Consider the following 13413-nt stretch of genomic DNA (forward strand, 5'->3'; position numbering starts at 1 on the left):
AATGTCCCTGCTCTCTATCATTATAAAGCTCGTGGGAGACAGTACACACGAAGGGATTGGTGGACACTTAGCCTTAGCCTAGGTGAGTGCTCCATCAACGTTGCTACGCATTAACTGAGCACTGATTAAGGGTGTACTCTGTGATGGATGTCAGTATTGAAAGAGGAAATAGATACATCTCCTGTCTTCCTGAAGACACCACAGATAGATCTTGTTTCCTTTGCAGTGAGAATTGTGCCCAACATCTGTCAGCCTTCTCCAGATGAGCAGAAACAGTGTTCTTCCTCACTGGGTGAAGGAAGAGGAGTAGAGTTATTTAGCTGTGTTTCCCTTCAAACTTTATCTGTCCCTCATTATGAGAAGGATCAAGTTACAATTAAGTAATAGACTAGATAGCTTTCAGACCCATCTAAAGCCCTGGCTAGCATGTCATCAGCTCTATCCACACCTCAAAGACATTATTTTTCCCCTTCTCTCCTTCATGACCTAACCAAGGCCGTGACCCCAGAAAACAGGCACTTGTCTACAACATATAGTTCTCAAATATATACCAAAGCATCTCCCTGAGTCCCCTTGATTTTTGAACATGTGAGTGCAGTTTTATGGTGCTTCTTACATTTGGGATTTGTCTACACCTTCTGAGTTTTATGGGAAAAGGGATGGAATTGCACAGAGCATCCTGACATAACTGTGCTCTGTTTCTTCTCACTTGCCCACAGCAGACCCGTCTCATGCATTGGTAGCTTACATGTTCTGAGCTTTAAAAGGGGGGGTGCATAGAGGAACTGTTTCTCCATGAAGACCATCTCGTCCTTGGATGTGGAATCTCCTGACCTAGAGACAGGAAGGTGGCTAGACTGTAAGGACCTCCCCAGGTTTCTTGACCAGGAAGAGACAGAAGAGGGTTCCCTGCAGAGGTAATTTTCTGAGTCATGAAAGATCATCGAAGGAGGTGAAGTTCTTTGGTTTTGCAAGGATGGAGAAACAGACAAGGAATGAGCTTAAGCTCTGCAACAGATTCACTGCCTTGCAACACAAGCCCCAGGGCAAGAATTCTCTAGGTGAGAGGGGCTCACAAAGGGAAAGATAAAACATCTCTGCGTTGGCCTGAAATTCTTCATTTGAGAATGCAAAGAGTTTTTGCAGAGCCGGGCATGCTGGCATTATTTTGTGCTGTCCTGAGATCTGGGCCTTTGTACTCAATTGTTTTCTTTCCTGATGTTTGTGTGTGTGTGTGTGTGTGTGTGTGTGTGTGTGTGTGTGTGTGTGTGTGTGTGTGTGTTTCAAATGAGATTACACCATTCTGTGTGAAGTGAGGTCTTCCCCATGTGACGGTTCTGTTATCCGGCTACATTTCAGCTGAGGGTGCTGGAAGAACCACATCCTCAGCATCTGTGAAACTTGAGGGTGTCCAGAGACCTTCACAGACGCCTATGTTCACAAACGTGGAAGCATTCACACACAGTGCTGGCTTCCTCCCAAGCCCCGCCTTCCTCATGCATCGCCTTACAGCACAGGCTAACCACCATATCCACTGTAACTAGTTCAGTCTATCACATGGTGAGTCTCCTTACCCCCACATGGAAACCAGGTTTGACTAAAACAAGAACAATAAAGAAATTCACCTGTGAGAGGCCATCGATGAATGGAGAGTCACAGCAAGAGAAGGAACAGAGAGTCGCTGTCCCACCTCACCACTAAGAGCACAAGCTTCAAGACCAGGCTTCTACACACAGCAGATGACCCTCCATGAAAGAGCCTTCACGCTCGCTCACAAACTTCTAAATGGAAGGTCTAGGGGTACCATGGGCTCCTCTCCATGCTTCGTTCTTAGGATGTTCAGGTCCCAGGTTCTTTACAGGAGAGTGCCCTTCATTGGACCCCTGTGCAGAAGCAGCTGGAGAAGCATAGCATCCATGAAAGTAACTGCCCCCAAAACCCTCCTCTACTCTACATCCAGGAAGGAATAAAGGGTGCTTCTGTTGTGTGCAGGGGCTTCTGATGAACCAAGGGGAGCTCTGCCTCACATAGCTACTGGTGTTTTGTGTTAGTCTGTTTTCCATCCAGACTTGAAACAATGTTTAATGAAATATGCTTATAAAGTGGGATGTTGAAAACCAGGATGGGAGACTCAAACCCTACAGAAGGAAGATGAAAAGCTCATCAGAGGCCTACCAAGATTTGAATACAGCGATGGAGTATTGCATTTGGTTCGGTTTCCTGGAAGTGAAGGTAAAAAGGAAAAAAGAATAAAAGCGTGCCTTGAGGTAAAGTCACAATGTGGTGTCTGTGCAAAAGAAATTCAATGACACAGTGGGCCATGCCCATGGGCTTGCACAAAGTAAGCTAAATTTCCACATCTAACCAGTTCCCATGTTGTCTGTTAACAAGAACCCGGATAAAACCAATACAATTTCTTCTGCATTTTACCTCCAGGAAAAGCCAAATAATGATTGTCACTAAGTTATGGGGAGGGGAGAGGTGGCTAGAGATGTAGGTGAGGCAAAATGACAGAATGTTGACAACTGCTAAGTGGGGCTCAGGCTGCTAGGTGGGGATTCATGCACTGTTCTGTTTACTTGGTGTCCATTTATGGTTTTCATAATAAAATATTACTAAGTAGCGGGAGGCATTTGCCACCATGGAAGTCAAGCTAACATATTACCTGAGAAAGGCTGTATTCCATGTGACAAAGTTTTAAGGTGAGTAGACACAACTTTATTCTGGAATTCTTTGAAAATTGATTGCCTGGGCGACGGTGCACTCGCTAATGTTCAGAATCAGTCCCTAATCACTGCAGGCTCCGTATTCAATCTAAATACAATTATTGATGTATTCAAGGCAGGCTGTGGAGGAGAGCGAGACAAAGACAGATTCACGTACCTTCACTGCAGTTCTTTAGGGCAAAGAAGTCCACAGCAGACAAGCTGCGGTTTCCACTGGAGATGTATTCCAGGGCCACTCGAAACGGGTTCTCTGGGCGCCCGATTCTTCCATGCAGCACGGTCCAGCTGGATGCATTGGGAGGCAGAGGAGGAAAACAGTGATGAGAAGCCAGCCTAACCTGCACAGAGAGTCACTCCACTGCAGCGAGTTCAGGTATCACATTCTTCATGGGCACCAAACGGTAGTGAGGACAGACCCAGAGGAACCACATCTGTGTCATCCCTGTCCAGTGAACTCAGAAACCCCATTCTCAAACTCACTGTGGACAGTGGTATTTCTAGGCAATTGCAGATCTTTGCAGTAGTTTTGTCGCTAGTCTCATAGAGCGAGGGCATTCATCCAGGAGATAACCCGGCAACAGAGTCAAGGAGTGGCCTCCAAAACCTTACCAGCCTATTCGTAACTACCTCTTTGAGACAACACTTGGTTTTGGCACGCCCAAGGTCTCATCATCCCCAGGTTCACCAGGTAGTTACTTATGGGATACTAGTGAGAATGGTTTATTTATGGCTGTAATTTAAAGTGCACCGAAGCGTGCACTTTGGGGTAAAAGGCAGGGAAGATTGACACAGACTCGGAGAAACACTGCAAACAGAGGAAGACGGAAGCAGGCTAGATGGTAAGCTCTGTGATCTCTGATGCTGACACTGCCAGAGAGCAGAGGATTAGCTAAAGGGGCGCTCTCACACCGTGCTCAAGCTATTAACCTCTTGGGGTAGCCTCCTGTCACATATTGGAACAGCCAGTTTCCTTTTTAACAGTGGCTCAGTTATATATCACAGTATATACATGCATACATACATACATACATACATACATACATACATACATACATACGAGACAGAGAGAGAGGGAGTCAGGGAAGGAGAGAGCATGTGTTAATATGCAACTGCATATTTAAACAATATTTGTGAGAAATAGAAATTATCCAGATTACTTTTCTTTCTTTAAAAAAACATTTTATTGAGGTATAATTATCACATTATAAAATTTTTGCACTGAAGGTACATACTTTGATACATTGAAGCATATAAATTAGAGGTTTCTGACTTGGGTATATACCACAAGATCATTACAATACTCTTTATTTTCTCACTGCCAAGCTGGGCTTAGGTATGGTAATATAAAAGGCAAAGGATTGTGTGTGTGTGTGTGTGTGTGTGTGTGTGTGTGTGTGTGTGTGTTTGTGGGGGGAATGAATTTTTGTTTGAAAAACTTTAATCCCTCACACAAAAATATAAAGTGATGCTCACTATAAATATAGTAAAATGAATCAAACTAAGCCTCCAGCAGTTCCAAAAGTCCAAATAACTTGACCCATTGACCCATTGTCGGGGGACAGCCATACTCACCACCTCAGCGTACAGCCTCAGCTGTGATGTTACATGGTGGCACCACCCTACACATGCCTGTCTGTGACTGTGCATTCCCACGCTGTGCTTGTCTGGAGGTGATAAATATGGATGACGTTATCATTTATTCACTGATTGGGGTTTTAATGTGGGTATTGCTTCTGCTTTTTTTGTTGTGATTGCACCAAAGCTACCTGTGCAGTTACCTAAATTAGTACAATCAAGGTCAAAGCGTGTGTCCATTTAAACTCTGAAGTGTACTTTTTATTAGTGTTCAGGCATCTGTACTAGCCTGTCCTTGGGGTTCCGACAGGATACACTCTCAGCTGTAGCCATTAAGAGCACCACCTGCGCACATTCACTGTGCTCCCTAAAAAGACCCTGCCCACCTCCCGTCTCTCTCTTGTTCTCTCTCTGCTTCTCTGCAGGCCTCTCCTTCTCTCTCTTCCCTTTCTCCCTCCCCACTTCTGCTGCTCTTGTCCCCAGAGGCCTATCTCCCCTCCCCCCTGCTCCCATTCACTTTTCCCAATAAAAATCCCTCCATCCAAGCTCTGTCACACGGCCTCTTTCTCTTACGCACCACTTTTTATAATCAGAACACTCCCATTCACCCCAATGAGGCTGAGGCCCCATTTCTGCATTTTCTCACCAATATCTGATCCTGTTCCTTCTTTTCTGCCTTTGCTTTTCTTTTACACGAGTGTCTACAGATGCATGTAGGTGCATGTTGGCGTGTGTGTAGGTCAGAGCTTGGCACCCTGTGCATCTTCCTGAATCATGTTCCACATTAGGTTTTGAGGCAGGGCCCCTCCCTGAACCTAGAGATGGGCATTTCGCTAGGCTGGCAGGATAGGGGACTTGGGGAATCTGCGTGTCCTTGCTTCACAGCATTGCAGTTGTACACAAATGTCACGCTCAGCTCTTATCCAAAGTCAGGTCCTTGTGCTTGTTCGGAAGGCATTTTGCCGCCCGAGCCAGTCCCCCAGCCCTGTCTTGGTTACTTTTGGTGATAACGGTGTTGCTTAAGACAACGTTGAGCCTTGTCAAAGGTGTCAAAGGTGGCAGTTTTCTGTCTTGGGTCCCTGCTAGGCAGGGTTGGGGGGCATGAAGTGGATGTCTGTTGAACAAAGAAGTAGGGGCCGTTGTTCCGTCTCTAAGCTTTTCTGTAGTTAATTCAGATTGCTGGAGTCAAGTCTTCAGCCATTTAATAGAAGTGTATTAAGTTTCCCCACAATGGATGCTGTAGAAGGGGTTATTGCTGCTGTAAAGCTTGTTCTCTCTTACGGTACCCAGCAGGGTTTCCATCCCAAATAAAACCACTGCAATTGAATAAGGAAAAGGAAGCTTTTCAGTTTAAATGTGGAACTGTCAAAGAAAGAAATATCTGAAAGGAAATGTAACGAGGGGTTCTTAAGGAAAAAAAAACAAATAAGCAGAGAATGCAGAATTCATCATGTTCTTCTGCAGAAAAAGGGGCTCCAGTTTTGAGGAAAGATCTCTTGAAAGGTGTGAGTATTCTACCCAAATCTCAGCTCTGCGCTCTGAGGAATGATGGATTTTAATTCTGGGTACACAGTGGCCCTTGATAATGATTTCCATTTCTGGATTGGCGCTTGCCCTCGGGATAAATGTGTCAGGACTTTTAGGGATTAGTTTCTGAGTTACTGATGCAATAACTTTTGCTTGAAATTCTCTGGCCTTTCATAGTTTACTGCCACAACTTTAATAACTTTTAGAGCAGTTGCCAAACATGAATTTTATATCCAGGGAGGCTGGGACTAGGAAAGGGCAAGCTCGTACCTAGGGTCAGATTTGTTTAACAGACAGCCCCAAAGCCCAGCGAAAACCAGACCTGAGCTCTCGTCTCCCGGCTTCCATCTCTTTGCTTCCCTCCCAGTGGTCACAAAGCTGGCTCATTAGGGCCCTGCTTTCCATGTTTTGACTGTTGGCAACTCAATTTATGCTGAAAGGGGAAAGGTTTTATTCTGACCTAGAACCTTCTGGAAACAGATGTGCAACTGTATCCATGTGCTGGGGATTGGTGACATTCTAGGACGGTGCTACAATCAATCAATCTGACAGTGTGGGCGTCCACCTGGATTTTAGGAAGCCAGAAGGATTGCATGGACAGCCTGTCATAATCCATTATCTTCCACATGTCTCTCTGGAACTCTCCGGTTCCCCATTCTGCTTCTGCCTCTCATTTGTCTGATGACTTTGAATGAGACACTTTTCTGAAAATGTCTAAAATTTTGCATGTTTTTCAACCAATTTTATTCTCAAGCAGAGAAAATGTCTCCAATTTGCATGACTTTTTTTTTTTGAGGAAAACCCTGACCACCCACTTTTGCTTAGTGATTGCAACATGATGAATAAATTAGAGGCTATCAAAGACGCTCTAAATCAACCAAACAAATAAACAAACAAAAAAGTCAAGAGGTTTGTGTGTACTAAGGTCTACTTCTAACCTGGGGTTTGAAAGAAGTCCTTGATTCTGGTTTGGCTTTCTTAGACTTGGACAGTTTTCCACACCTCCTTGGGTGTAAGTCTCTTCATCAGCAAAATGTAGCCATTGAGATGAAAGTTCTCTATGGGCCTTAACTGATTGCTGTTTACACATCTCTAACATTTCACAGGATGCCTGGTGATACAATATTTTATGAAAACCCTGGAAGCTACAATTAATAATATCTCACAAAGCCAGTTTGGAGAAGAGTGATCTGTCTTCAGTCACAGATCTCTTTACACAAAGAAGGTCTGTCTTTCTCTTGCAGAGAAATGGAGACATGTTCAAGGTCATACACTGAATTAGCCACAGATAAAATCCAGTACTGTCCCTGGGTTCTGAGGAGCAGGAACAACATGGTCTATGGATTGGTCTGCCTAGTCTATGGCTTTTTCACCACTAAAATCATAGAGACAGAAAAGGGTGTATGTACTTGGCATGGCTCTTTAAGACTAGACACAGGATAGGCAGTGGGAGGAGAAATCCATAGAAAAATGCTAAGAAGATGTGATACATAAATGAAAGAATTTCTCAACCAGGGTGGTGCCCACATACTTAAAGGAAATACCCTGGCAACATCTGCTGTAAGGCAACTTGCTGATGAGACCGAAGGGTTTGTAGCCATAACTCAAGAGCATGAAGGCATCGAATTATAGTAATCCTTGAATGCAGACACATTTTTATGGCAGCACATGAGGGCTACAGATGGTGTTGACAAGACAGAAGGTGTGTTTCTTTGTGTTTGTGCAATGTCTTGGTGTGTACGATGCCAGTATCAGACAGCCCTATAAGAGGGAGTTCTCATATCCCCAAACAAACCATTCAAAGGGAATGCTGTTCTGAGATGGTTTTGACTGCTGCAATGTGGGAGTCGGGCCCAGACTCAGTTCTCAGCTTCACAGCCTATTAGTTATGCCATTTAGTTAAATCACTTCTATGGGTTTCACTTTCCTAACTTTTAAGATAGAGGCCATACAAGAAATTAAGGATCATCCTGGGATATATGGCAAGACCCTATCTCAACCAACCGATCAACTAACTTACCCACTCATACACCCAACCAACCAACCAATCCATCCACCCACCCACCGATCCACCCAAAATACAAAGCATAAGGTATCAGCCATAGTGCCTGTCTTGTGAGATTATGTTGAGCATCTGTGAGAATGACTCAGGCAAAGTAATAAGGTGAGTTCTTATCACACAGTAGGTCCTCAACAAAGGGATTTATTCTTAAAGAAGACCTTTTTGAGTTATACTGGCCTAGGTAAACATTTGCAGTTCAATTTCTTTATAAGATGCAAGGTTGAGTTAGCACCATTTGTTGAAGATGCTTTCTTTTTTCCATTGTGTAATTTTAGCTTCTTTGTCAAAAATCAGGTGTTCGTAGGTGTGTGTGTTTTCAATTCAGTTCCATTGGTCTACCTGTCTATTTTCGTGGTCCAATACCAAGTTGTTTTCAGCACTACAGCTCTATAGTAGAGCTTGAAGTCAGGGATGGTGATGCCTCTTGAAGTTCCTTTATTGCACGGGGTTGTTTTGGCTATCCTGCGTCTTTTGTTTTACCACACAAAGTTGAGTACTATTCTTTCAAGGTCTATGAAGAATTGTTCCAGTATTTTGATGAGGATTGCATTGAATCTGTAGTTTACTATTGGCAAGAGTGCCATTTTTACTATGTTGATCTTACCTATCCAAGATCATGGGGGATCTTTCCATTTTCTGGTATCTTCTTTAATTTTTTTCTTTAAAGACTCAAAGTTCTTGCTATAGAGGTCTTTCACTTATTTGGTTAGCATTACGCCAAGGCATTTTATGTTGTTTGTGGCTAGTGTAAAGGGTGATGTTTCTCTGATTTCATTCTCAGCCCGTTTATCATCTGTATATAATAGGGCTACTGATTTTTTTAGTTAATCTTGTATCCTGCCACTTTGTTGAAGATGTTTATCAGCTGTAGAAGTTCCCTGGTAGTGTTTTTCGGATCATTTATGTAAACTATCATATCATGTGCGCATAGTGAAAGTTTGACTTCTTCCTTTCCTACTTGTATCCCCTTGATTTCCTTTTGTTGTCTTATTGCTTTAGCTAGAACTTCAAGTAAAATATTGAAGCGATATGGAGAGAGTGGACAGTCTTGTCTTGTTCCTGATTTTAGAAGAATTGTGTTGAGTTTCTCTCCATTTAGTTTGACGTTTGCTGTCGGTTTATTGTATATTGATTTTATTATGTTTAGGTATGTTTCTGTTATCCCTGATCTCTCCAAGACCTTTATCATGAAGGGCTGTTGGATTTTGTCAAAGGCTTTTTCAGCATCTAGTGAGATGATCATGTGGTTTTTCTTTTGCAGTTTGTTTATATGGTGGATTACATTGATAAATTTTCATATGTTGATCCGTCCCTGCATCCCTGAGAAGGAGCCTACTTTATCATGGAGGATGATTTCTCTGATGTGTTCTTGGATTCAATTTGCCAGTATTTTTTGAGTATTTTTACATCAATGTTCGTGAGGGATATTGGTCTGTAGTTCTCTTTCTTGGTTGTGTCTTTGTGTGACTTGGGTACCAAGGTATAGACTCGTAAAAAGAGATGGCACCGGGCATTGGTGTCATGAGCCTTTAATCCCAGCACTCGGGAGGCAGAGGCAGGCAGATCTCTGTAAGTTGGAGGCTAGCCTAGTCTATGGAGTGAGTTCCAGGACAGCCTCCAAAACAATACAGAGAAACCCTGTCTCGAAAAACAAAAAACAAACAAACAAACAAACAAAGAGTTTGGCAGTGAACCTTGTGTTTCTATTGTGTGGAACAATTTGAGGAATATTGTTATTAGCTCTTCTTTGAATTTCTGTTAGAATTCTGCACTGAGACCATCTGGACCTGGGCTTTTTTTGGTTGGGAGACTTTTGATGACTGCTTCTATTTCGTTAGGGGTTATAGGTTTGTTTAAATTGCTTATCTGTTCTTGATTTAATTTTGGTAAGTGATTATCTATGCATAAAATTGTCCATTTCCTTCAAATTTTCGAATTTTGTGGAGTACAGGTTTTCAAAGTATGACCCGAAGATTCTCTGGATTTCCTCAGTGTCTGTTGTTGCTTCCCCCTTTTCATTTCTAATTTTGTTAATTTGCGTGTTCTCTCTCTGCCTTTTGTTTAGTTTGGATAAAAGTTTGTCTATCTTGTTGATTTTCTCGAAGAACCAACTACTTGTTACATTGATTCTTTGTATTGTTATCTTTGTTTCTACTTTATTGATTTCAGCCCTCAATTTGATTATTTCCTGGCCTCTACTCCTGGCCTCTACTCCTATGGGGTGAGTTTGATTCTTTTTGTTCTAGAACTTTCAGTTGTGCTGTTAGTTCTCTAGTGTGACTATTCTCCAGTTACTTCATGTGGTCACTTAGTGCTATGAACTTTCGTCTTACAACTGCTTTCTAATGTCCCATAAGTTTGGGTATGTTGTGTCTTCATTCTCATTGAATTCTAGGAAGTCTTTATTTCTCATATATGGATTTTATACATAGAACAAATAATTACAGGCCTACAGTCCACACTGAGAGAAGCTAGGAACAAGGAGGACCCTAAGAGGACATACATGGTCCCCTGGAGAAGGGGAAAGGAACAAGATCTCCTGAGCAAATTGGGAGCATGGTGGGAGGGGAGAGGGAGTTAGGAGAAAGAGAAGGGGAGGAGAGGTGGAGAGAAGAGGACTTGAGGGAGCAGGAAGATTGAGTAGGGGGAAGAATAGAGAGCAAGAAAAAGGACACCATAATAGAGGGAGCCATTATAGGTTTAAAGAGAAATCTGGCACTAGGGAAATGTCCAGAGATCTACAAGGATTACCACAACTAAAATCTAAGCAATAGTGGAGAGGCTATCTTACATGCCCTTCCTCGATAATGACATTGATGACTACCTTATATGACATCCTAGAACCTTCATCCATTAGCTGATGGAAGCAGAAGCAGACACCCACAGCTAAACACTGAGCTGAACTCTGGAATCCAGTTGCAGAGAGGGAGGAGTGATAAGCAAAGGGGTCAAGACCAGGCTGGAGAAACCCACAGAAACAGCTGACCTGAACAAGAGGGAGCTCATGGACCCCAGACTGATAGCTGGGAAACCAGCATAGGACTGATCCAGACCCTCTGATCGTGGGTGTCAGTTAGGAGGCCTGGGCAGTCTATGGGGCCTCTGCATTTATCCTCAGTATGTATCCTTAATGTATGAATGGACTTTGGGAGTCCATTCAGCATAGAGGTATACTCTCTCAGCCTAGACACATGGGCAAGGGCCTAGGCCCTGCTCCAAATGATATGACAGATTTTGAAGGTTCCCCATGGAAGGTGTCACCCTCTCTGGGGAGCAGAAAGGGAATGGGATAGGGGGTTGGTGGCGGGGCAGGGGAGGAGCGGAGGGAGGGGGAACTGGGATTGACATGTGAAACAAGCTTGTTTCTAACTTAAATTTTAAAAAAGGAACAAAAAACGATGCAAGGTTGAAAGGATGATAGACAGAAGAGGGCAAGAAGAGCACTTAGGGTTTCTGAACTAACAGCCACTGGATTTGTCTTTTGTTGTTTGCTTTTCAAGACAGGGTTTCTCTGTGCAACAGCCTTGGCTATCCTGAAACTCACTTTGTAGACCAGGCTGGCCTAGAACTCACAGAGATCCACCTGCCTCTGCCTACTGAATGCTGGGATCAGAAGCATGCGCCACCATGCCCAGCCCTCTATTTATTTAAATAAAGAAAAACACAAGTGGGTCTTCAAAACACAAAAGCAACACTGAGAAATTATGGTGGAACATCCCTACAAGAAGATATATTAGCCTTAGACTTTGGTTAACTGATAAACCATGCTCTCAGAACTGGGAAAAGGCCCCCACATTTCAGATAAGCCTCCATTTCATCTTTGTAGCTTCCTGAAGCAGCCTGGAAAAAGATGCTTGCTGTGCCTGCTTCACGGTTAAAATTGGTTGACACACCGTCCCAACCCCCACCCCACGTCCCCATTTTCAGGTGTTACTAGTGTGTTTACATACTCAAGCTTTTTGATATTGTGGGGATGCTGAGAATTTACAATTTATATTGCAGTTGAACTGGTGAGAATGTAAATATATATCAAAGTTTATAATGAGGGACAGGGCATCAGGACCAAGTGAGTGGTATCCACGTACTAGGTGTCACATGGGAGGCAGAGTGATAGCTCAGACTGGCTGATCAGAACAGGTGTCCCCCTGAGGTTGGGTTGTGAAAATGAGGCAGGAATTGGGGAATGGGCATTGCAGACTGGCATGAATACCTGGGCAGAAGCTGAATAGAGAGTATATGCTCTGAATACACACTGGTCAAGTCTGGTGAGAGGGAATGTTTTTTATTGAACTCCCCAGGGAGAATGAATCGTGTGTCTCACTTCCCTGCCTTATTAACGGCAAGATGGTGGATCCTTCACCGTTGTGTCTTATGCAATGTGGATGCTCGGCCAATATTTGCTGAAGGAGAGGAGAAACAATTGAACGTATTGCTATTAAATCTGACAATATTCTGACATTCTTGGGCAAAATTTATGTGGTAGTGGAGCTGAGTGAATCTAAAAATTCATGTTCATTCACTAACAATAACCATCGTCTCTGTCCAAGTGATAACAATGCCTTTCCTAGGAGGAGGCACCAGAGGCCAGGGCCTGGGGGAGCAGACGACGCAGCGATGGGTAAGTACATAACACCACATGGCTCCTCAAGTGCCTCGTGGCAGCTGCATTTTCCCAGCACCAATAAGTAGCAATCAGAGAATTAATTACACAATCAAGACCTGGGGGTGTTTGAGGAAGGGTGTTTTTTCAAAGAGGAAGAAAATCCCATCTGATCTACTAATACTCTCTACCTTACAGGTCAAGACACTATAAACATCACCTGCAACAGCAACAGGAGACACAGTAGCAGCACTGATACAAAGACAAACGACACCATTAACACTCATTGAAAGTCAATCTAGGCTCCACTGAGAACAGTCTCCCTAGGTCTTTATTTCAGCTTCTAGCCCTGGAAAATATGGTTGGGGAAGTGAAGCTTTAAGACAAGGTCATCTTCATGTTCTGTATCATCCCCGACAGCCATGCTGTTGGCTGGAATTGAACCCTCCAGCTGGGGTAGACGAAGTCATGAGATGGGCTGCGGGTGGCAGACGCCACGAGAGTCAGACAAGTAGCCAAGTCCTCGTCACACAGAACACTGTGGCATGGTGGTGGTGATTATTATTAGGAAGCGTGACCTTGTCACAGTCCAGGCTGCACAACTGACATTCTTCTGCTGTGTCTTTGCTCAGACTCTCTTTGACAAGGGTTCAGCTCAGGTGTGAAGGTGTGAAGGCTGAGTTAGAAACCAGGAGCTGAGCCAGTGGGAGCTTGTCTAGATCAATATGAGAGGCAAGGACACCAGCTGGCACTTCTGTCTCACCTGGCAGGACATACACCCGTCCCTCTCAAATACTCATCCTTCAAATATACTTTGTGGTAATTTTGCCTCCAGCAAAAACTATTCAGCACAACTTAATATTTTCCCCTTAAGTCAGCCTGCCTTTAAAGATTTTGTGTGGGGGGGGGGGGAGATGCCCAAT

General features: G+C 43.6%; 1 protein-coding gene across 1 annotated transcript in view; it reads right to left on the reverse strand.

Annotated features, from left to right (window-relative positions):
• The window catches only part of Alk (ALK receptor tyrosine kinase), a 718643-nt gene that overhangs the window by 185536 nt on the left and 519694 nt on the right, over window positions 1-13413 (reverse strand). The window contains 1 exon segment of the mRNA XM_040730911.1: window positions 2884-3011. Within this exon segment, the coding sequence (XP_040586845.1) occupies window positions 2884-3011 (128 nt within the window).

This window comes from Mesocricetus auratus, unplaced genomic scaffold, assembly GCF_017639785.1.
Source record: "Mesocricetus auratus isolate SY011 unplaced genomic scaffold, BCM_Maur_2.0 Super-Scaffold_100024, whole genome shotgun sequence".
Lineage (NCBI taxonomy): Eukaryota > Metazoa > Chordata > Mammalia > Rodentia > Cricetidae > Mesocricetus > Mesocricetus auratus.